Below are 24,794 nucleotides of genomic sequence, written 5' to 3' on the forward strand. Positions count from 1 at the left end.
CTCAGGTGTAGTAGCACGTTAATTAACCCAAATCAATTAACAGACTTAAAGCAGCTAAATTGGAAACACTATGCAGCTTTTCCCCCTGACAATCCCTCCAAGGAATAAAGACAAAATAATTAATTTTCTTGTAGCAAGGATCAGTAGTAGCAGCAATGAAAACCTGATAGCACATACAGTTTGAAACATTAAGTCTAACTTAAACTTAACTCTAACCATACTGGCCTGAAGCAAAATCTCAGTAAAACTCCTTAAACAGTGCCCTCTTCTGTCAAAGCAATGCCTCTGCAGTCCTTTTCCTTCAAAACTTTTTTAAAGTTGTTTTTAGTTTTTCTGTTTGATGAAATCTGTTTGATGAAATTTGATGCATGAGGATGTTTTTAAACTTGGGGGTCAGTACTAAGACAAATATGGTTAAGATGGTTAGAGGGATAAGAAAGAGAGAGAGAATAAACACATGTCTTATGTTTCACCAAATTCGGTTTTGCAGGATACATGATCTGAACAGGATCTTTCTCTGGTCACTGCATGGAAACTCACTATTTCAGGCACACATGTGATACATGTGTAGCTTCCTTTAAAAGAAAGTAGGCTAAAAGCATGGTTTTATTCTAATGTTTATGTGACCAGTAAAGTTAACTTTTGTTATATGGTTTTCCCATGTAAATGACCAGATTATCAAGGCAGTAGTACTACCAGTTGATCCTGTTATGTTGTGAGCGCTTCCTGGATACAGAAGTGATTTTATTCTCCAAAGGTGGCGCTGTAGCTAGTTTTGCTCGGACCGGCCCTCTGACGTCTGAAGTTTTCCTCCACGTTGGCCGCACATGCGCAAATAGCTCGGTCACCTGGTGGCTACCAGAAGCATAGCTACGAGGAAGTCTGGACTTGATGTCAACCTAAACTGAAGCAAAATAAATCTCCGCCAGATAGTAGTCATCTGCTCGTCAGCTGTTAGCTACATCGGCGTGACAAGATGTTTAAAAAACTTAAGCAGCGGATAAACGAGGAACATTCCCCGCAGAGGAATGCGCAGTCACCACAGCAGGCCCAGGTTGGTTATATTCCTAGAAGCTAACTAACGCCTAGCTAGCTAGCTAAGCTAATATCTGTTTACATTGCTGAGGTGCCAGCTAAGGAAGATAGCTGTGGTTTCGCACAGGTTATGTTCATGCTTCAAAATTGATTGTTTTGTATTATTTCATTGACATAACTTAACATGGTGTAACTCTTGTTTATTTGTAATCAGTTGGCCCTTGCTCTCCTCTAAACGTTAGCACCATGCTAAGTCCTTTAACTTAGCTCTCATGAGCTGCTGCTAGTAAGATGCGTTCAAAAAAACCTGAACTGGTATATCCCATAGTTCCAGGTAGAAAAAAGACAACAGGCAGCCAACTACGAACTTCGTTGTAGCCAAAACATTAGCCATGAATCCTATAATAGACACTGAGACAGTATGGGCGTGTCTGTTTTATGTTGCTTGCATGGGCTGCAAATGGCTGGCAGCTGGCAGCTTTCATTTGACACTTGCTAATCCTGCCCGTGGCAAACGCTTGCCAACGTTAGAGAAACAAGAATTCAACGTGGAAGGTAAAGTAAATAAGAATTAGACACACTGCTACAAGCTGCTTCATCAGGGGTTGAACGGTTATTGACAGTATGCTACATGGGTTGATCAAAACCCTGTTGGTCAGGTTCAACCTGTCCTTATTTGCCACTGCAGTTTGTCAGTGTTTTGCATGAAATAACTTAATCTTTGATCTATTCTCCGGTATTTGGAACAAAGATTATTTGGTCTTTTCAGAGCCCAACCCAACCTATTTGTTGTTGTTTGCCAAACCCCGCATAAGTGTATTGCAGTGCATGGCAGCTTTTTCTCTACTTTTTTATTATGGTTTTTGTTTCTCTTAATGCAACTTGGCCCTTGTGTGGAGCATACTTCAAAAACACCATTTGACAGTCATTGCTGAAAACCCGAAAGTTGATTGGGTTCAAAGGTGAAGCTGAATATTGACAAACAGTGGGCTATGCTAATGACAATAAAAGTAAGATTTGGCAAATAGCAGTAGTGGTTCATCAAAATATTGTATGTCAGGTAACCAAAAGACTTGATTTCTCAAAACCTTATCAGAATAAGAAAAGAAAAGCATAGTTATTATTGTGTGTAATATAGGGGACTGGGATGCTGTGTTTTTGATAAAAAACTCACACCGTTTTATTTATTTTAACAGATGGGCAGTGGAGAACGGCGCAGCAGTCAAACCCCCCCATTTCATCATGATGGCTCGCCCTCTCCAAGCGACAGAGAGGTGAGCTTGGGGTCAGCCTCTGAAAGATATGCGTTTAATATCTTTGAGCTCAAACTGCAACCTGTAGAAATGTCTTGTTTCCCCCCCCCCCCCCCATTATATATTCTAATTTTCAAAACAGAGTAATGTTTCTGTCAGTCATGTTCTGTTTTGTTATGCTTAACGCTCCCTTAATAACAAACTCAGTCCCTTTTTGATGGATGTGTCACGTGAAAGCAAATCAGTGACCAAGTAGTGCTTTGAGTTCAAGGAGTAAAGGCTATTAGTTTTCACTACTCATCATGTAATCTCAAAAGAAATAATATCAACTCTCGGTCCCAGGCTGATCATAATTTCTAAATTTGATAAAAGATGCATATTATTCCTGCACTAATTCCCTACTCACTTTTCCTTAATTTCCTCCAGGGAATGTTGATGTTCATTTGTAAGAGCACTTGGCCAATTGTTATACTACTATAATATTATTATAAGTGGTATTTTATTCAAACATTTTGTAACATAAATGAAATATCATACAATAGCTCCAAAGAGATTCTCATTTAGAGAGACTGGTGAGAGCATTTTAATGGTGAAGAGCAGACCATATTTCAGCATGAATAATTAATAAATGATAAATAATTCCTCTCTCTTTCTCTCAATGTTTTCTTGGTAATGAGATACCGACACGACTTGACATGAGATTGACAATGCAACTGGTTAATATGTGTATTTTAACGCTAAGCCATGGATGTTTACAGTTTTGGCATCTTGGTCTTTGATCATAAAATGACAAGTTTTCACCATTTCAACACTGCCGACTTCAAACTGGAATAGCGGCCGTGCCCCTTTTGCTCAGGTTTCTATACTCTCCTTTTTCCTTTGGCACCGATGGGTTATTGTAACATGGGCCCATGTGCTCTCAACTTAGACGCTTCTTATCATCGCAGCATCTTTTTTTCATCACACACCTAACACTTTGACATCTCTGAAAGTCTTTAATTGATTACCGGAGGCAGATTTAGCCTTTTTCTTAACAACTTTATAACTTAAGACTACATGCAGAGATGCCAAACTGTCATTCATAACATTAATGTTGAAGTGTTTCACTTTCCCGCTTTTCATATTTTTCCTTTGTAGTCTCTCACCTCCTCTCTCTCTCTCTCTCTCTCTCTCTACTCTTGCTCATCTATCTGAGTCTCTCACGGCCACCCTCGTCTGGACAGTCCGGTTAGACACTCCCTTCAGCGCTTTTTCACACTCATGGTGTTGTTTTTCTCATTGCTCTCTGTGTTCCTCTCCTTTCCCCACCTTTCGTCCCGTTACTGCACTGACGGGTCAGGTGCTGGCTGGGATGATAGCCGAGCCCGCTTTTCTCTCTGAGTATACTATCTTTGCTCTGGACCATTCAAAACAACCCAAAACGGCCCAGGTAGCCAGTGTGGTGAGTTTGTCCTCACTTCCTGTCTCTTCCTCATCTTTATTCTCCTCCTCCTCTTGCCCTGTTCCTTCCTCCCTTCCGTGCCTTCGGGGAATCGGTAGAGGACTGTGGCCCAAGTAGGGACAGCTTGTTCCCTTCTGTCTCCTGTTTCTTTTGGATTTAGCAACAAGAAGGCATCTCATATCTAGGTTAACCCTGCATCTAATGGTAGTTGTGGGATAGAAGCTTGTATGCTTTCTGCTGTATGTTGGTTTATTGCCCTACCTTTCAGTTCTTCTAATCTGTTAGAGAATTGAATATTGCCCCCTTGTCTTTAGGTATCCTTAGTTGCTTGCCGTATAGACCCTCAACACCCTGTTATGTTGCCTGATGGCCTTTGTCCCTTCTCCCCACAAGTCTGTTTTTGTTTGGAGAGTTTCCCTTTTCATTTTACAGGCTACGGACAGGCTTACAATGTTAAAATGCTTGTAACTTTTCCAAATAAACAAATACAGCACCTATGTAGATGTGCAGCTTGTGGAGCTCAAAAACTAGATGTTGTGTGTTCATGAGTGGAGGCAGTAAGAAGACTAGAGGAAAAAACGCCATTTGTAACATTTCATCAACAACAGATTTTAAATGCATACATTAAGATCATTGTCGATGTCTATTTAAATGCAACGTGAAGTGTTTGTTTGATGTAAATCAATATTTGTGTTTTGACTGCTATTAACCACTCTGTGTAAAGGGAGTTTGGCTGGCTATTTCCTGTAATGTACTATCTATTTTCCAAAACTAATTTCAAATGCTGATTGAGGTTGTTTACCCTAGCCATTTATATTTAGTACTGTTATTATAATTGTCCAGTTACATTAGCATTTGATATTACCATTGGACGGTAATTGTAAAAAGGACAATATTTATTGGGGTCAGTGGTAACAACCTTGTCAGTGTACTGGGTAAATTAATGTTTGAGGCTTTAACTCTATGCCTTGTAACTCTCTTACACTTGGCTAAATATAATGGAATTGGAAATAACAGTTTTTCCTCTGTTGAAACAACCTCTGTTGTACTTTAATAGAATTAATTGAGTGATTGCACTACAGTCTGGAGTATTTGAATGTGTAGCAGTTACCGATAACATTTCATCTCTTGTGATCAACCAGAAATATCTTATATCCATCACAATTTCTTTGTCACGTTCTATCTACATCTTATTCAAATGTTATCATAATGTTAATTGTTCAGTCCAGTGACATTAATCCCATCCAACTCTCATCTCATTCCCTCATTCATTTAGTTGTTTTTTTACATTTTATTTTGGAAGTACAAACTTTTTTTTGTCAACTTGTCATTTGACAAGAGCTATATTTAAGCAATATTTCTGTCTCTTGTAATCACGTTTGCGCTCGTAATTCATCAAGGTAGTAGTAATTACTATTGTGAGTGACAGGATTTGGGATTCAGAACCACGTGGAATTTAGTCAACCATTCGTTGTCTGCGAGAAGTGGGAAGTGGAGTATTGGGACGTGCAGTACTGAAACACATTCACGTCTTGGTAGGTGATGAGCATCTGCATGGGATGACACACATGGTGAAGTAGTGAAAGAAGTCAGGAAGTATTGTATGCTATATAGAGTTTTTAAACAGGCTCTTTTATTGCTGTTTATTCACATAAACTGGTGAGAATGAAGTAAGCAACCAAGTAGGTGCTTGTTTAAATCAAGAGTTAAATAAAGAGTGAATAAACTGACTTTATCAAAGTTTGCCCATCTTGATAGTATCACTAACAGTAAAAAAAAAAAAGTGCTTCCTTCATATTCATTTTGTTAAAAAACACTCAATGGAGCAAACAACTACCTCTATATGTAGTAAAATAAAAAAAAACATTTAATCATTTGGTTTTAAACCTCACCATCCCCCATAAAAATAAAAACAACTACAATGGCCATTGCTGCATAGTATGCTAAAACAGATCCTGAAAATGACTACCGTCTCATTAAGAACTTTTCCACAAGAAACAGGACAGATATCTTGAAGGTTTTTTACAATAATCCAGAGGAAGCAGTACAGTAGCTTGGAGCTGGACAAGGGAGGAGAAGATCTGCTTACACTGATCCTGCTTCTGACAAGTCAACTAAACCAACTATGCTGCTAAATGTTCACTTACTTCCAGTATGGCTGTCTTGTGCTCTTGTAATACAGCTGCACACGGCACTGCCGATCATCTTTTAATTCAAATACCAGCTCTCCTTGACTTTTAACTGTCCTCTGTTTGTTCTGACCTCATGGCTGTTCTGTAGTCTAGTTTTAACCCTTTTCGTTTATTGTACAGTAGAGATGCCTTCTTTTATGTATTTAACCCCTCTGTTTTTTCCAAGTTGCATGAGGGTACCCATTGCCCCTGCATTGCTCCCAGCAATACTAATATTGCTCCCTCCAGAGTAATCAGGGAGTGCCACGCTGGGTATGGATGACTAACTGGCCCAGGACAAGACCACTGGCACACATTCTCTCACTTTCTCTCTTTTTATATGCAGAGCACCTCTAAAGGGCCAGCAAGATCTCCCAGAGGTAGCATCAATGGAGATGGAAGTGCTTCTCCTCAGGTATGTTTATTACCTAATCTTCTGCTACGTCCACTCTGATCTTCGTTAATCTTATAACGCTGTTGCTCATTCTTTGTTTAAAATTAGCTTTTTATACATTTTCTTGATCCTCCCAACAGAGAGAGGAAACACCGTCATTAGCCCAGAAACTGCAGTTAAGAGTTCCCTCCGTGGAGTCGTTGATTCGTGGTGGCGCCAGTCGGGCAGAAAGCCTGTTCCGCTCTCCCTCGAAAGAAAACCTGGTCCGAAGCTCATCACGTGACTCCCTGACACCTTTGGGAGAAAATGAGTCCGTCGGCGCCCCCACATACGATCCCCCGTCAGATATTGAGAGTGAAGCTGAGGAGACACCAGGAAGTGCAGAGTCCCTTTCCAAGGAGCAGTTGTTGCACCGACTGCTTAGAGTGGAGAGGAGCCTGGGGAATTACAGAGGGAAGTACTCCGAGGTGAGAGTCACACAGGGAATGGGTCCTAGAAGATTCAAATGTTAAGTTGTCAACCTGCCATAAATGTGTAACTATTGTTATCTTGATGCATCCTTACTCATGATTTCGTCGTTGTTTTTTTTGCCTTTTACTAACCTCCACTTCTAAATCATACAGCTGGTTACTGCGTACCGAACAGTTCAACGAGAGAAAGAAAAAACGCAGGTAATTTCTTTTAACTGCTCTGTGTGATAATGTTTTGATATGATGTTTTTCCCCTAGAGGGTTTCTCATTGGAAAATATGTGGCATCCTGAACTGATCCGACGTCAGTGTATGTTCTCCTTCCCCTCAGGTCATCCTCAGCCAGTCTCAAGATAAATCTCTCCGCAGGATAGGGGAGCTACGGGAGGTATGGCTATATGTTGTGAATGTTGTTGTTCCTCTCATTCAGTATTTGTCTTCCTTTTTCCATTACATTTTTATATCTGCGTAAACATATTAAATGATCTCTAGGAACTTCAAATGGACCAGCAGGCCAAGAAACACCTACAAGACGAGTTTGACGCAGCGCTAGAAGAGAAAGACCAGATGATCACTGTACTCCAAACACAGGTAAGTGTTGGTTCATAGATAGTGGCATGGATATGGTTTCTGCGGGGCAAAGTCAACAGCTTTCAGGATTTTAGGCAAATAAGACGGAAAAGTATGACTCAAAGTCGACTTTTAGTCTTTACCTATACAATACTATTTTTTTTTTGACTCAGAAAAAAATACACTAATCCTAATCGCAAAACTATTTAGACTTTAACATTGTATTAACACAATGACACATTGATTGCCACTGGAACAACATATTGTTATGTACACATAAACAGTACTTTGAATAAACATGGCCGTTCAACAAAGAGGTACAAACTAAAGAAGTTCATTGCTCTGAAGGAATTTCACATGCTAATTTTACTGTAGGATCAACTAATAATAATAAAAATAGGGGTGGGGGAAAAAATCGGTATACCATTGTATCGCGATATTTACTGTGGCAATACTGTATAGATACACAGAAGCCAATTATCTGTTATTATGTATGTGTTGGTCATTTTGTCTGCTTGACAATCCCATTTTGCAGCAATAATTAAACTGATATGAAAAAACAGAGAAATGTGTTCTTTAAGATGAAACAGATGTTGAGAAAGTTTGGGTACATCATTTGAAATGGGAATAAATAATAAAAATGCAATATATTGCAGAATATTGCAATTATGTTGTATCGTGACATAAGTATCGTGATGATATTGTATCGTGAGGCGTCTGGTGATTCCCACTCTAACTGGCAACATTTTACATTAACGCTATAGTGCGTAGTTTCTGTGGCACCATATAATGGCTTGAATGTCATGGGCGTTCATTAATTTCAAAAAGTGAGGCACTAAAGCTTTCAATCAGAGATTAGATTTATTTGGGGATATTTGAATTCAAACCTTAGAATTTGGGTCTGAGTTCTTCCTGCACTCGCAATACTTTGCAAAACAGTACAAATAAAAAACAACAACTATGAATGCAAAAAGTATACACACAAACATCCATGAAATAATGCCAGATTTTGGTCTTTAACCCAAGTAGTCAGGTTTACTTTACTAACTGTTTTTTGCCTTTTCTAACAGGTTGCTCTGTTGAAGAAACGAGCCAAGGGGGTCTCTGCCGATGCTGTGCCACATGAGGGGGACGTCCCTCAATCTGAAGATGCAGATTCAGACTCTGCCACTACCACACAAAGTCCTTTCAAGGAGCAAGGAGCAGAGCCTGAACTCACTGAGGGTAAGCATATTCATCTATATTTCTATTTTGGTTAGGAGCAAAAAGCCAAACATTAAGTTGCTGTGAATGCGACTTGTATTACAATCATTTCTATTGGTGTGCAATATTATTTTTATAACCCGTGCATTTTACTTTTGGGGCAGGAGAGGGCAACAGTGATCCAACCAAACTTATGGAGGCTCTGCAGAAGAGAGTGAAGAGGCAGGAAAACCTGCTTCAGAAGTGCAAAGAAGTGATGCGAACACACAAGGAGCGCAGCGCCCAGCTCGGCAGTGAGAATGAAACGCTGCAGGAGCAGCTGCAGGAGAGACTGCAGGAGCTGGAGAAGACTAAGGTGGCTAACTTGTGTTTCACATGTGTAATGTGATACTGGAGTGTTGACCATAGTCATACTTATATACACCATACATACTTATATATCTTCAGTAAAATTGATATGTACATTTTAGATATTGTTTGTTTATACTTATACTTTGTCAATAAGCCATTTTCTAAGGAAGGAAGAACGTAACTAAATATTTCAAAGCAATTTTCTTTAACAGCAACTCACTAGAAATTGATGGGGCAGTAAGTTGTAATCATGAAGAAGTTTGATTAAAATGAGGCTGGGTTGAGATGCTGCAAAATGTCTGCCAGAGTCTTTACGGTCCACTGATAATGCGACTCAATTATCTCGGTGACACAGTGGACCGCTGTGGTTCTCAGAGTCCGAACATCCAAGTTCCCTGGCAAAGCTCCAGGACCAGGGTTCATGTCATGTCACCATGACTTGACATGAACTGTTGTTTCCATTCCTTTCCAAACATTTTGCTTCAGTGGCATGATCGGCTTGTTCAGCTTGTCTGCAGCTGCTCTGATGTTTTGCAGCTTCTTACAAAGACACTGTGATAATAGACAGCTCCTCTGTATGTTGATTGACTTGCTATTTTTAACCACAATAATTGTGTTGAACCTGCAGACTGTTTGGGAACAGGGGCCTTCTTGTGTCAGGAAAAGTGGAGGTTAACAAGCATTTAGCCCTCTTAAGCAGCATGAAGGAATCCTGGAACTGCTGAGCTGTGCTCATCCCTTGCCTCAGACAAATATCCCATAAAACAGACCATCTGTTTACATTCCAAGATCTTAGGCTCAGGGATTTATACATTTATTAATTAGTCGGGTTGACATAGTATTGCATGCTGTATTGTTTTTTTATATGTATATTTACAAAATAATAAAATTAGTTATTTGAATTTTGAACATTAAGATATTGTTAAATCAAAGCCTGTGTAGACACTTATGCTTTATGGCTCCAATAGAAACTGAGAAATACAGCCCAGCATTTTGTGTTTAGTAACCACAGCAGTGCCACAGAGACACAGCTACTATATGCCACCGCTGCTAAAGTGGGCTGTAATTTGTGTTGACTTGTTGGTTTAGCTGGGCTTGTGTACACTCTCTGGTTATTTGACTTGTGGGTGAGGCATCCTGGGTGGTGCAGAAAACATTTTGAAGTTATCTGACCAAAGCACATTCAGGATACGAGTACAGAACAACATCTGTAATTTTGTCAATTGTTTTATGTTTATAGGAACTGCACACTACAGAAAAGACTAAGTTGATCACTCAACTGCGTGATGCCAAGAACCTCATTGAACAGCTAGAGCAGGACAAGGTGAGTGAGGAGTTTTTGCGACTTTAGTCACATCTTGATTGACCGTGCTGCAGATTCAGACATGACATGTTTTTTTACTCTGCCATGGGGGAAAGAAGTACAACACCTTGAAGTCCCATATTGTTTCTCTTAAACTTTGACCCCTGCTCTGCAGGATGGATAGCAGGTCATGAGATCTGTGGGAGGAATGCTGAAAGCACTTAAAGTCAAAAACAATTATGCACACTTGAGCTTGAGTTCGGGTGTGAAATACAGAGATAGCACTCATCAATTACATTTCAATTCATTTGCTCAGACCACTTACAGTTCAAAGGTTGAAATGTTTGCTTTGTGGGTTGCTGGCTTTCAGGGAATGGTCATTGCTGAGACAAAGCGCCAGATGCACGAGACACTGGAAATGAAAGAAGAGGAGGTTGCACAGCTACGCTCCAGGCTCCAGCAGGCTACAGCCCAGAAAGAAGAATTACAGGAACAGAAAGAAAAGGCTGAGAAATCAGGTGAGTGGAATCCACTACTGTAAGTGTACACGTACATGTCTTTTTCTGGATATGTAAATAATGTGTTTTTTGTTGCTGCTGTTTTTTCTCTCAAAGCGTTTGAAGAACTTGAACGAGCGCTGGGTGCGGCTCAGAGGGCGGAAGAGGCCCGGAAACAGCTGCAGGTTCAGCTGGAGGAGCAGGTGAAAGAGGTCGAAAGGGCCAGTGAGGAAGAGAGGAAGACTCTGCAGCAGGAACTCACACGAGTCAAACAGGAGGTTGTCACCATCATGAAGGTTAGGAGAAGACGGCTGCTCTATATTCATGCATTTGTTCTTTATTTGAAAAGTAAATTATTAGTCCATGTGTTCATTTAGTTCAAATTTACAATACATGTTATGTTGTAAAGTGTCTATGAGAACACAGAAAAAACACAAAATACATTGTATTTACTATTATTATTATTATTATTATTATTATTATTATTAGAAGTCATCTGATGAAACGGTGGCCAAAATGGAAAAATTCCATAGTGATGCTTTGGCTGCTAAAGAAGAAGAGATAAGTGTCAGAATCAACAAAGCTGTGGTATGTGCCAACTGTTTTCATTTGTTTAATTTCACAACATAATCAAAGTAAATCTGAAGAAAAACAATTGCTTTTAAATTTCGATGTGACATGCTTGTGTATTTAGGAGCAATGCAAAGAGGAGTTTGCCCAGTTAGGCAAGGAGCGGGAACAGCAGTCCTCTCTGGCTCTGGAGGATGTAGAGTTACAGAAGACCGCTCTGAGGACTGAAGCTGAAAACAAGGTTAAAGAGATACAGCTGGAGCTGGAAGCGGCAAAAACTGTGAGTTAGATTTCTTTTTTTTTTAATATATATATAAATATAGTTACTTTGGTAATATTGGACCTATTTATTAGGGCTGACTGAATTCTTTGATTAATTTGATTTGATTCTTTGATTTTTGTTTACAGTTGTCTCAGAATTCTGCGAAATGATTAACTGTAGGGACTTTAAAGAATGATATAACAACTAGCATGTATGTGATTGCAGAGAGTATTGGAGTTGGAGAGTTCTCTGGAGAAGTTTTCACAAGATGGATCAAGTCTGTCTCATGAACTTTCCAGTCAGTTAGAAAAGTTGAAGGATCAACACAAAGAGGAAATGTCTGCATTAGAGCAAAGACACCAGGAGGAACTGGGAAAGCACAAGGGCACGCTAACCCAGCAGAATAATGCGGCTCTAGAGGAGCTCAAGGAAAAACACAGAGTTGAAGTGGAGACCCTCTTGGAAGATAAGGAACTGCAGCTCCAAGCACATGTTGAAGACATGAACCAGAAAACTTTGGAGAAACTGGATGCAAAGCAGGCAGAGCTAGAGGCGGTTTCTGCTGAACTTTCTGAGGCTTTGAAGAGTAAACGGCTTCTGGAGGAGAGGTTGGTGGCAGCAGGTGAAGATGCTCATAGTTCTGCTCGACAGGAACATGAGAAGAGGTTTCAAGATCACGTGGAAAAGCACAATATAGAGCTTGCAAATCTCAAACGGGAACACGAGCAGTCTCTTGGAGGTCTAGAGAAAAGTCTGAAAGAGGAGCTTAACGCGTTGAGGATTGTTCTGAGAGAAAAGGAAAAGGAAATTGAAGCTCACATCCTAAGAGAAAAAACATTACAAGAAGAATCACATTCCACTGTACAACAATTACATGCCAAGGTTAAGGAATTGGAGACGCTGCAGCAGTGTTTGTCACAATCCCAGCTGGATATTGGGAGCCTAAAGGAATCAAATGCACAGACAGGTAAGATGTTACAGGATCTTGATCAGTGTAAGACGGATTTGGAGCAACAGTTGGAAGTAGCAAGGAATGATTGTCAACTAAAAGAGAAGTCGCTTCAAGAACTACAGCACCAATTACAACAGACCAAGAAGGAGCTCTCGGAACAGGAGAAGTCATTTACTACAGAACTGAACACTCAGCAAGAAGAACAAACTCGTCTCAAGAAACAGCTGGATGATGAAAAAGCTGACCATGAAAAGAAGATGAAAAACACGGTAACTGAGATGGAAGCTAAGCTAAAAACACAGGAAACAAAAATGGAAAAATTTAAACACAAGGCCAAAGAAATGCATGAAAGTTATAAGAAAAAGCTTCTGCAGAATGAAGAAGCCATGAAGATAGAACTTGCAAAGAAGGAGAGAGAGCTTCAGCAGACCGAGCAACAAGTCCAAGAAAAAATTGTAGAGATGGCCCAAAAAAGTTCCCAAGGCCTTAGCAGTGCAATGTCTGAGCTGCTGGCCAACCATAAGGAGGAAGTGGAGAAGTTACATGACACCCATAAGCATGAGATTGAGGTGCTGGAGCATCGTTGGCAGGAGAAGTTAGGACAACAGGAGGAAGAATTAACTGAGAAACACTCTCACCTACTACAAGAGAAGGCTCAGGAACTGGAGGACGTTTCTCAGCAACTCAGCAGAAGCAAAGAGGAGAACGGGAAAGTGTTGTGTGAAATAAATGATTTAAAGGAGGGCCTATCCATTCGAGAAACCACTGTGCAGAAGCTGCAAGAAGAGCTCAATGAGGCAGCGGTTAAGCTCGAAGGTTTGTCTCAGGGTGAAGCTATGCTCAAAGAGCAAATGGAGTCAGTGGAGAGGAACCTCAGCCAGGCTCTGAAGGAGAGAAACTCCCTCCAAGACAAGCTTAACACAACAAAGGAAGAGAACCGAGAGAAGTTAAAGACCATGTCGGGAAAGTTGAAGGAAATGGAGAAGCAGCGTAAAGCGCTTCAAGGTTCCAGATGTAAGGAAAGCGAGGACTTGCAGAATAAATTTGAGGAAACAGCTATTCAGCTCCAAGCCAAGGAAGCACAGTTCCAGCAGCAATTAATTCTGATCAGAAACCAAATGGAGTATTACTGTAAAGAGGTTCAGGATAAAGTGGAGTGTGGATCTAACGAGCTCTGTCAAAGAGTTGAAGGTAGGTTGAGCGAGCTGAAAGACAGACTGCTCTGCAGTCAGAAAAAAGTAGTGGATCTCAAAAACGTTATCCTCAATAAAGTAGATAGAATTTGCACTTTAGAGGAGAATCTGCGCCTGCAGACAGAGAAGAATAAAAATCTATGCATTTCATTGGAACAGATGACCGCTCAGGTAAATGCTCATATGGAGCATGTCAAAGCCTTAACACATGAGAATGAGAATCATTCTCAGTCTATCAGTGAGAAAGTTCTGAAAATTGCAGAGCTGAGTGAAGCAAACAGACTCATATCAGAAAGTATGAAAACAAATGAGTTGCATATCAGTAAATTAGAAAGCATCACCAGTGACTTAAAAAATCAGCTAGGAAGTAGCATAAAGGAGAAAGAGGAAGCCATAAATCAGCTGACCCAGCAGTATAAAGAGGATGCTGCTCAAATGGAGGAGACCATTAAGAGATTAGAGCAGGAGAGAGAGTCCGCTTTAGAGCAGGCAGATGCACTCAGGAACAGTCTGTCTGAGTATGAGAAGCAGACGGAGACTAAGTTTGCCCAGAATGGCAACACCATTACCTCTCTGCAGACCAGGCTGGATGAGCTGGAGCGAGAAATCAGTGAGAAGAATGAAGCTCTGCAAAGGCTGACGGCAAGTATGGACAATCAGTCCATCAGCAAGTCTGAGATGGACCAAGCGCTGAGTGAGAAGGAGCAGAAGGTCAGCGGCCTTACCGCTGAGCTGGAGAGTTGCATCAGTCAACTCGGTGAGTTTCAGGAGCAGTTAGCCTTAAAGACAAAAGAGTGTGAACAACTCACAGCTGACCTCAAACAGCAACACAGCATCAAGGAGAATGAAAAGCGAGAGCTGGTGGAGCAGCTGCAACAGACCCAGATGCAGTGCACTCAGAACGGTAATTTGGAGCAGGAGATGGTGGAAAAGCTCCACTCCCTCGAGGAAGACCACCAAAAGTGCAAACACAAGCTTGAAAGTCAAAGGGATGAATTTGAAAGGATGAAAGACGAGATTATCAAGAGCAAAGAAGAAAGTCTGAAGAAGGCTGAAGAGGAGTTATCCGCGGAGAGCGCTCGGAAAGTAACGGAGTTGAAGAAGAAAGCTGAGCAGAAAATCGGTCAGATTAAAAAACAGCTAACCTCGCAGCTCGAGGAAAAAGAGAAGGCTATCAAGGCTCTTCAGTCTAGCCTGGAGGAAATCCAGAGCAATGAAACGTCCAGTAAACAACACACAGAAGCGTTAGAGGAGAAAACAAAAACCCTTGAGGAAGCTCTTGTCAAGCTTAAGGCAGAGCGGGAGCAACAACTTGAACAAATTCTGAATAATGAGCGGCTCGATAAAGAAAAGTCTTTAGAGGAATTAAAAAACTTCTATGAGGAGAAGCTATCCTTACTGATGAGCGATGCAGCGCAACAAAGGGAGCACAAAGAAACGGAGTCAGCGCTACGTGAAATCGAGGCAAAGCTAAAAGAAGCAGAAGAGCATAACGGAAACCTTCTCGCAGAAATAAATCGACTGAAAGAAGAAATGTGTGAGAAGGATGCTCAGCTTGACAAACAGCAAGCAATTATTAAGCAGGTTCAAAATCCTTCGGAGCTTGAGGCTGAGATGAAGGTGGAATGTAGCAGCATCCAGCAAACCAGGAGCGCGATGCAAACGGAGATGAAAAACCACTCTCCGATGCAAGAGGTGGACGGTGATTCTCTGGAGTCTCTCAAGAGCAATCTGCATCAGGTTAAGAACGAGAAAGAGAAAATCTACAAGGACTTTGCCCGGCTACAGAAAGACATTCGAGTACTGAGGAGGGAGCATGAACAGGACCTAGAATACATGAAGAAAGAGTTGTTGGAGGAGAATGAGAAAAAGCTGAAGTAAGTTTGTGTCAAGATGATAATCATCATTTGTAAATACGTGCATGTGGTGTCCATGCTGATTTATTACATTTCCTTCACTATCCCTTCTAATAGACTGGAGTTGGAAGACATGGAGATGAAGCACAATTCAGCTATCAAGCAGTTAATGAGGGAGTTCAACACACAGATGGCTTTGAAAGAGAAGGAGATTGATACAGTAGTGAAGGAGACTATTGGTGAGGCGGGAGTAAAGACATCATGAAATGAAACCGACCAGCTATACAGCTGTGTTGTAATGCATGGAAATTAAGTGATTGAGATCATGTTCTCTTGTTGTGGTAAATCATTTCAGTTCACTACAGTCTATTTCTGTTTTAGGCAACCTAATAATTAAAATGGAAAATCAAAGTGAATATGATTCACTAAACATTAGGGTAGAAAAGCTACATGGAAACATGATGCATTCTGTAATCTTGACACTGGCTGGAACGTTTAGGGATCATTGCATTCGGAAAGTGTGTCTGAAGTGCCATGTTCCCTTGTTTCCCCTTTGGTTAAATCATGTTACATTCCAGATGGGATGGTGAGCGCGCGGTTTGGAATATGAATTTGTTATTTTTTGTTTTTTTTTATGCGCTAACTCTGGCTTCTTTCCCTTTCCTCGACACAGAGAAGGCCCAGACCGTAGAAGAAGAGCTCATGAGCGGCCATCGGGAAGAAACCAGTCAGCTGAGGAAGGTGATTTGCCAGAAGGAGGATGATTTGCACAGGACTGTCAAGAAATATGAAGAGGTTTTACAGGTACTTCAAAAATATGAAGCTTGAACATGTTTCCTTTAAAAAAGATTCACTAAGGTTTACCATGGAAAGAAAAGTCACCCCACCCACCATTTGGAAGTCATCACTGCACTAGTTGGCAGCTGCCTCCCCTCAGTCCAAAGCAGTGATTCCCAACCGTTTTTGTTTTAAATGCCTCCCAGCTCCGTCAGATGAACTCAAGTACCCCTTCATTTATTTATGACAGGGACCTCAATATAAAATAGAAGTAAACATACATCACTTGAACTGTGATTTTAATATGCAGAGATACAGCTAAAAGCGAGTTTTCATCTCCAGTCCCCGGGCAGGTTGAACAATAATTAATTAGCATAAACATTGCATACAACAAGTATCATCAAATACTGTTCACTATGTACACAGTCACAGTGTACACATGGGCACCCTAAAAACAACTGTGTCCCTTTGACTAGTCAACAACGGTTCATAAACCAGCCATCATCTTTTAAATTTGTTTATTTAAATTTAGCTTAAACTGATTGATTTTTATATTTAACTATTTCAATCATTGTCCACCACTTCAACCTGTTTTATAGTGTAGCTATCTTTTCAGCTGACTGTTCCAGCTTTGCCCTGATTACTTGCTTACTAGTTTTCACAACATTGTTTGGGTGTGATTTAATATGTGGTAATATATTTTTAATCAAATCGTAAATTCTACTACAGCTCCCTCCTTGGGTAAACCACTGGTCTAAAAAAAATCTTAAACCTCAATAAACGCCTGCTGAATGATATATATTTGGAAACTGGTCAGACGATTACTTAAAAGCAAATTGTCTCCCTTACTGTCTCCAAACATAATTTAGGGGGGAGGTCTGAAATAAGGCTGTGAGTGATTAGACCCACATACTTGAGTTGTGATGCTGAAATGAAACCTAGGAAATGACTCAGCCATTGTCCTTTCTCTTCTTATATTTTCAGAGTCGAGAGGAGGAGATGGGAGGCCGAGTGTGGCAAGTTCAGAAAGAACTGGAGGAGTTGCAAGCAAAGGGCCATGACACTACTGAGGTACAAACATGTCTGACCTACTGTACCCATTCACCAGGTCAAACATCTGTGATTGATGTCTTGGGAACATGTTTCCGTTGACACTGATGTGGAAAATCATACCTTCAGCCATTAAAGTCTATTATATATGAGACCGGAGTTGTAGATTCAATTTATATAGGGATTCTGTTGAAATCATCAGCCTTCACAATGGCTGCATGAAATAACAATGGCTGGATGAAATCACCTTTTCAGCTCCCTCTCCTCTGGGAAATGGCTGTCTGACGGAAGCATTACTAGTTTTGAATGACGACCTAATCCAGACCTGTTTTTGTGTCCATACAATGAGGCCCTTTCACATATTCGTTGACAGTTCACATCCAGGTTAACAGATGTCCCAGTTGTCTGTTATCTTTTTCTTTGTCATGCTTCGTAATTGAAGGATTCCGCCTAAAAGCTCAGGGACAATTTGCGCATATACTTTGCTCTGATCAGTCTCTCGCTCCACTCGTGTGGCTGCTCTCCAAAGCGCCGGATGCTGTGAAGCTCGTTTGAATCACTCAGGAATGTTCCCCTCGGAAAACAGAGATTGTGAGGCAGCAGCCAGCCTCAATCCCTGTTCTCAATTATCATCACACGAGGTGATTCTAAACCTTAGATTTATATTACAGCAATACTCTCACAGGCATGATGTGCGTACTGGAAAGGGGCCAGATAGGACAAAGGTACTCCAGGGAAAAGTTTTACCCAGGTGTTGTGGTGCCATGAGACCCCTGCGCTGATTCTTTTACCTTTACACTGTGTCCAGATGCACACAAACACAAAGAATTACACCGCTCTCTCTGCCGCATTTTCCCCTGATGAGGTAATAACTTTATGGGTGGATTGTACGTGTTCATGCTTGGGGAGGCCTTTCCTTGCTATGGGCCTCACAAACCATTTTTCATTTAGACAGTGGGTTAATTTGTCACTCCATAGACACAGAATCCAGTTTAGACTCTCTGTGCAGACTTAACTGGGCAATTCAGTCCTGAATTGTATTGTACAAAATTAAAAGATAAGGCAGGTGTAATTCTATTTTTTTAATTGTCAAAAAAATACCATTTTAAAGACCAAAACCAACAGTATGTTCGTCCATCTCGCAGGCCTTTCGGACTTCCTCCACCTGTATGTGGCCCCCAAACCAAGTCACAGAAATATATGGTGTCATTTAAAAATAAAAATAAAATAAAAAGGTAAATCATTTCTTAAAACAGCTGTGAGCTGTGTGTACTCAAACTAGACTAAATAGCCAACTATTTGCAGAGGTAGATTAATACACATTTGGTGCTCTAACAAGTGTGTTCATGATAATGAAGGAGCGTGTCATTCAGGGCAGTTTGGCCCCTTGGTGTGTTTTAATAGTTATGGACTAATAACAACGGAGCTCTATGGCACGGAGGAATACGATATATTGGACTATATTTGGAATGGATACACAAACAATAGTTGGTATTGGGATTAATTAATTCTTGGTTTTGGTCTTCATGACCAAATCATGAGACTTGTGGACACTAAAATCATAGAATATCATCAGACTTATCCTTAAAAGGAAAGACTGGGCAGTTTACTTAATTATTAACTGACTGAATGTAAATATTAATATTTTACTGTTACTACATATATATTATGTATTCTATTGTAACATACGGTATCTTCTATTCTTTCTTCTTTATTTGGGCACAGATGAGCATAGAAGACCTACAGGTATGTATTGTGGTTTTACTGTTTTTAGAATCCTTATTATATCCAGCCTATTAGCATTGTAAAACAATCATTCAGTCAAGAAAACATGCATCATTGATAGGTGCATGCTGTTTGTGCACTGCATGACTTGTTCCACCATACACCTTTGAGTTCTCACTGACATTAATGTTCTGTCCTTTTCTACCCCAGGCTCAGCTAGCAGAGAAGACGACTTTGCTGAGCGAGGCTCGGCTGAAGGAGCAGGGCTTTGCTGAGAGAGTGAGTGTTGGGCCCCTGTGCGTGCTCTTTGCGGGGACAAGTGAATAGCCAAACCCAATGCAGTGTATTCCCAGGATTCTGTGGCCTCCAGCAAGAGGAGCTACTGATCTCCTGCTGCATCAACTTAATTACACAGCACATCTGTTTACATTTGGTTTAACCCCAATAAACAATCACAGCAACGCCTCCCACAGTTTCTCTCACACACATCGTCATTCTCAAAAACATCCCCCAAGGAAGATCAACAAAACGCTGTGCTAATGCATAGAATTAACCCACTGGGGTCAAATGGCTTCATTTTTCTAATTATTAATCTGTGCATGCATGTGTTTCTCCACGGTAGATTCACTCGCTTGAGGACAAGATTAAATGTTTCCACCGAACCCCGGTTGTAACTCATCTCGGCAGCACATTCAAAGGTAATTTTAACACCATGAATCACTTAGTTCTGCTTCTTGAGCCAATTTCCTTTTAAGAGCAGCACAACAACGATGCCATGCAAAATGTTTCACACAGTGCAACATGATGGGAAAATATAGGTTACCTAACTTTATTATTGTAATAGGTCTTTAACACATAACGTATGATTATACAGTATATTGTGTTAACATATGAATTATTTACTGTAGTAATTGTCTTCATAGTCAAGCAGCTCTGTAGGATCTCAGAGTTACCTACCAGTAGTCTGCCTAATCTGCCAGTCCCCACATTGCTTCATTGATCAGAAATACTGTGGAACAAGAGATGCAGATTCTGAGAAGACTGTGGGTGTGTGGCCGGGTTTAACTATGCTTTTGAGGACATTTTAGCCAACTCTGCATGATTTTAGGCTCGCTGATTAAGATGGAAGCTGTGGTTATAATTAGGGTTTGGTTAAGGTTAGATGTTGGGTTAGGGTTAGACATATAAGCATTGTGGTTAAGGTTAAGATAAGCCTCTGGGTTCTGACTGTAAGTTAATGCCGTATTCCCAATATATAAGTATATTGTGTGTGTGTGTGTGTGTGTGTGTGTGTGTGTGTGTGTGTGTGTGTGTGTGTGTGTGTGTGTGTGTGTGTGTGTGTGTGTGTGTGTGTGTGTGTGTGTGTGTGTGTGTGTGTGAGTGTGAGAGAGAATCTGCTTTCAGAAGGGGGGAGGAGTGAAGAAGCCATCCTTGGATTTAATGGGTTTTGCAGATTTTGGTCTCAACTTTTCCCACACGGGACCCTGCAACACACATACTTTTACTTCTCAAATCATTTACTTCTAATACATATACTATATCTGAGCTAATGACTACTGTATTTCCTTTGGATAACAGTACTTCCACTCATTATGAATCTGTTGAGCCTACTTAAATCCCAGAGCTGTGCTGTCAGGTAGTAGGGCTGTTGATATACCGTTTCATGTGCGATGGAATGGTGAGCTCCTCTGGAGCATCATGGGGTCAGGAGGACAGGGGCCATGGGATTTATCGGTGACCTATTACTCCACTGAAGAGATCAAAGAGTTGTTTGCACATCTCTATCTCTTTTTTCTGTCCTCTAATCTCTCTTGGTGCATGCAAGGACATTTAGCATTGTCTGAATGATTATTCCAGATAAGCAGAAAGCAAGTGGGTGTTGTTCCATATTAAAGACCTGCTGGGGATATTTCAGGGGTAGGAGCAGTAGTCTTAAGTGTTACCAGCCCTATCCATGCTGTTACACAGTTTCCCATTCATAGTTATAGCTCTGGGCGTAGAAGTTAAAGATTCATTCTTTGTGGTATTAATGTGCTCACGCTGAGCCTCACCATTCTTTCCTGTGTTATAGTTACTGCTTAATTTGAACCCAGACCTGTGCAGAAAGTGGCTTTGTGTATGGTTGCTAACACAAACATGAGGCTCTGGCTTGTTCTGTCAGAATTCAGCTCGAGTATTTTTCAGTGAGAGGTAATGTTGTATAGTAAGTAAAGAAAAAACGTGTAATGTTTTTAGAAGTGCATCCTGATGTATATCTTTATTTATATTAAGTGTTCACATATAGCACAATAACAGAGCATGAAAGATAGAGAGCTTGACTATCTTAAACAGTTATATTCTTCATGAAATATTTTTTGAATATGACTGATGATGATGATGATGATTACTGCGGTCTTCCTCAGGTACGTATTATTGTATTGCTGACCAGGTCTCATATGATTAACTGGCTAATTCTGCTTGTTTTCACAGAGCCTGTATACAACAGCAGTGAACCTACTGAGATGGAGTACTTGAGGAAGGTGTTGTTTGAATACATGATGGGACGGGAAACAAAAGTATGCTTTTTATTTCCTTACAGTATTATATTTTAAGTGATTGTATATTTGGAATAGAAGTTACTAATAGAATAGCGTTATAAACGCGTTATTCCCACTCATGGCGGTCCGTCCGCGGCTGCAGGACCTGGAGCTCACCGCCAGTGGTTCAGTTGGACTGTTAAGTGTTGAGATAAATATAAGTTATTTAAAGGATTTAGAAGCAGGCTGACTGCTAGTTAGCTAACGCTAGCTTTCATGTTACATAAATAAGCCGGACAGAGTTGTCCCTCATCAGGCGATAGAAACCCTGCTGTTAGTTAAAACTAGTTTTGCAGCAAATGTACCGCAAGAAGTGTTGCAAAAGTCAAGGGCGCAGACTCGCCGCTGTGTGATGCGAGAGAGCACGCTGCAGCTACAGATTCGAGAGGTTGTAATCCCTGAGTTGTGGTTGTACTGGAAAAGTGACTGAAGTAAAAAAAAAAATTTTAAATGCGAGTACAGATTTTTTTCTACAAGCTCTCAAATCATAATCTACAAGTGCTCACATTACTTATACAAGTCCAGATTTTTTTTACAAGCTCTCAATCATATTCTATGTTATCACATGTGCTCACATGCATCTACGTGCTCTCACATTTGCACCATCTTTATCTTCATAAAATACAGAGATGCTTCTTCGGGAAATCATAAAGGTGTCTGGATGGTGTATAGAGCTGCAATTCAAACAAGATGTTTGCTGGTGCAATGATATTAGAATTCAATCCTAAAGAAAAAGTATGATTAAGCGGTTTGTTTGATTGCATCAATCTAAGGCTATTTAAATCAAAGTTCCTCTGTTTTCCATGTTGCAAATGGTTACATCGTCTTAACATGCATGTGTAAAAATGACACTGCAGCGTTTTACTTTGAAACACATTTATCGAATAAAACATGAATTGCTGATTTTTATTTTACCTTTTAAGTTTGAAAGGAGAACACTTTAAACCACTCCATTTAGCTATTAACTAATGATATCTGAGGGTGAGCGGGATACCTATTGACCTCAGCGCCACACGAAACGTGAGACCATTTAGGACGCCATATAAAAGTCATGTTGTGTCCAGTCTTCTTGGGTAAAATTTACAGTGATCTCCCTAATTAACAATGCTGTTGACATGGTCCTAAAGTCAGCGGGGATTTCCCAGCAACTCAGCAAACAGTCTTTATGGTAACATGGCAGACCGCCGCAGTGGGGACGATGTCCCCCAGGCTAAGCTAGCACATACATTGTGCATGACGCACATTTGCCTTTTAAAGACATTCTGGCTGTATAGTGTTAGTTGAGCGGTTAGGTTTCCTACTGCAGCACCGTTTCTGATTATCCCATGTGTTCATGGAGAAATACATGCACCCTTGTTGGGCTTTAATTGTCAAAGAACACGCTCGATTTGTTTGGGAGGGGAGGGTTAAAAAAATATATATACTTTTTTTTTTGATTGCAGATTGTCAAGTTTTTTCTTATCATTTATGTACATTTGCTTGCCACTCATCCACAGACGATGGCCAAAGTGATAACCTCCATGCTCAAGTTTCCTCCAGACCAAGCACAAAAGGTTTTGGACAAAGAAGACTCAAAAGCGGTTGTAAGCATCCATTGACCTGCTACTTTTTACAAGCTCATTCATTAAAGTCACCTCAGTCCTCTTGCAGTCAAAAAACATATTACAAACATGTCTTCATTAACAATTGAATGCTAAATTAAAATAATCGTATCCGTCCCTCCACAGCCTTGGTTACGATGAGTGGGGGAATTATTCGGGTATTTATGGATGAAAATCTGCTGCTGCTGAAGGGGAAGACTGCCTTGGATTTGACGAGGCCCTACTCTCTGCATTCATTTTATGTGCGTGCGTGTTTGTGTGTTGGAGCACACACTTGGGTGTGCGCGTACTTGTGTGCGTGTGTGTGTGTGTGTGTGTGTGTGTGTGTGTGTGTGTGTGTGTGTGTGTGTGTGGCAGTATGCATGATTATATGTAAAGGTATGAGGGTATTAGAAACACAAATCTTCCACAATTCTAATTTTACTCTGAAATTAAGTTTAATTTATATGTTTAGATGACATGAAATTGGTTCCTTTTTATTTTAGAATGTGTTTATACAGATTGGCTTGTGCAATAAATTCTATCATTATCACGTATCGATGCTGACAGGTCAGGTGATTTATAGGTTTCTGTGTTGTGCTGTCGTCTGAATTACTTCCTCTGTAAAACTGTAAACGACCCTTTAACTGTGCTCTCGCTCCACATTAAGATATACTGGCCTCTGGACCTTGTTTGTTTAACACAGCTTTTCTATGCTTTATATTTTATCACTACACTGACATAGAGACACAAAACACAACTGTAAATTGTACTATAATAATTAAGACTGTATTTTAGGGCACTCTATGACTTGCTATACATTTTCAGACTTAACTAATTAAATCTTATTTACAGAACTCTTTTTGTCACTTCTTTATTTTTATTATCATATAGTAACGTGTTAAATCCAATATCTTATCTCATTACCTGGTTTTTCAAGGTTTAGCCAGTCTTACAGGGGATAATGAATGATAACATGAAATACAAATGTGGAAAGCAAACAGATCTGTTTTAAAGATCCTGTATGTAGGGTCAGATACTTCAGCCGGGGTAACCTATGTTTGACCTTTATTTCTTCTTCACATCAAAGCTGCAGTTTCTCATTTAACGGTAAAATTTCGGTGTGGCCAGATGATTTTTTCCCCCTTTTTTTAAATATTTATTTCTGGCTGAGGACTCTTATGAAATATGCTAATTAAATAAGGAAATAAAAACACAACTGGTAGACATGCAACAAGGGGTTTTCAAGTAGACATGGCTTTTGATTTATTGGGACACTATGCAAAAATTGTTAAATTACTGTAATATATAAAATAATATTTGTTCCAATAAACCACTTCCATTTTGTAAAACCTTGTAATGAAATCTCTCTTCTTAGAAAAGCTTTAGATTCCTTAGAACAGTGTTCTCACATAATTTGTCTAACTGTGCTGACTTTAAAATAAATTGCAATATGCCTTTTTTTTTTTTTTTTTTTATATTTACAGCTAATGAGGATGTTACACTGTTCACTGTGACTGTAAAACGTTAGATGGCAGCAGTGCGCCCCTAATCTTTCAGTTTAGG

General features: G+C 40.2%; 1 protein-coding gene across 8 annotated transcripts; it reads left to right on the top strand.

Annotated features, from left to right (window-relative positions):
• Nucleotides 1-812: 812 nt before the first annotated feature.
• On the top strand, nt 813-24,085 carry golga4 (golgin A4). Of its 8 annotated transcripts, XM_034897704.1 has the most exons (25): nt 813-1,054; nt 2,232-2,309; nt 3,628-3,729; nt 6,247-6,315; nt 6,435-6,761; nt 6,918-6,965; nt 7,095-7,151; nt 7,256-7,354; nt 8,404-8,557; nt 8,701-8,891; nt 10,128-10,211; nt 10,561-10,708; nt 10,805-10,983; nt 11,177-11,275; nt 11,382-11,537; nt 11,745-15,541; nt 15,638-15,759; nt 16,194-16,324; nt 17,282-17,368; nt 19,073-19,093; nt 19,283-19,351; nt 19,695-19,770; nt 21,542-21,627; nt 23,145-23,231; nt 23,376-24,085. In XM_034897704.1, exons 1-25 carry the CDS (start codon nt 977-979, stop codon nt 23,388-23,390), a joined length of 6,360 nt encoding a protein of 2,119 aa, XP_034753595.1. In that variant the 5' UTR covers nt 813-976; the 3' UTR covers nt 23,391-24,085. The 8 variants fall into 8 exon arrangements, 7 of the variants coding, with proteins under 7 accessions (XP_034753595.1, XP_034753597.1, XP_034753596.1 ...); XM_034897706.1 differs by lacking the exon at nt 3,628-3,729 and having other exon boundaries at nt 6,247-6,319; XM_034897705.1 differs by lacking the exon at nt 3,628-3,729.
• Nucleotides 24,086-24,794: the final 709 nt, after the last annotated feature.

The sequence above is a fragment of the Etheostoma cragini genome, chromosome 17 (genome assembly GCF_013103735.1).
Source record: "Etheostoma cragini isolate CJK2018 chromosome 17, CSU_Ecrag_1.0, whole genome shotgun sequence".
NCBI lineage: Eukaryota > Metazoa > Chordata > Actinopteri > Perciformes > Percidae > Etheostoma > Etheostoma cragini.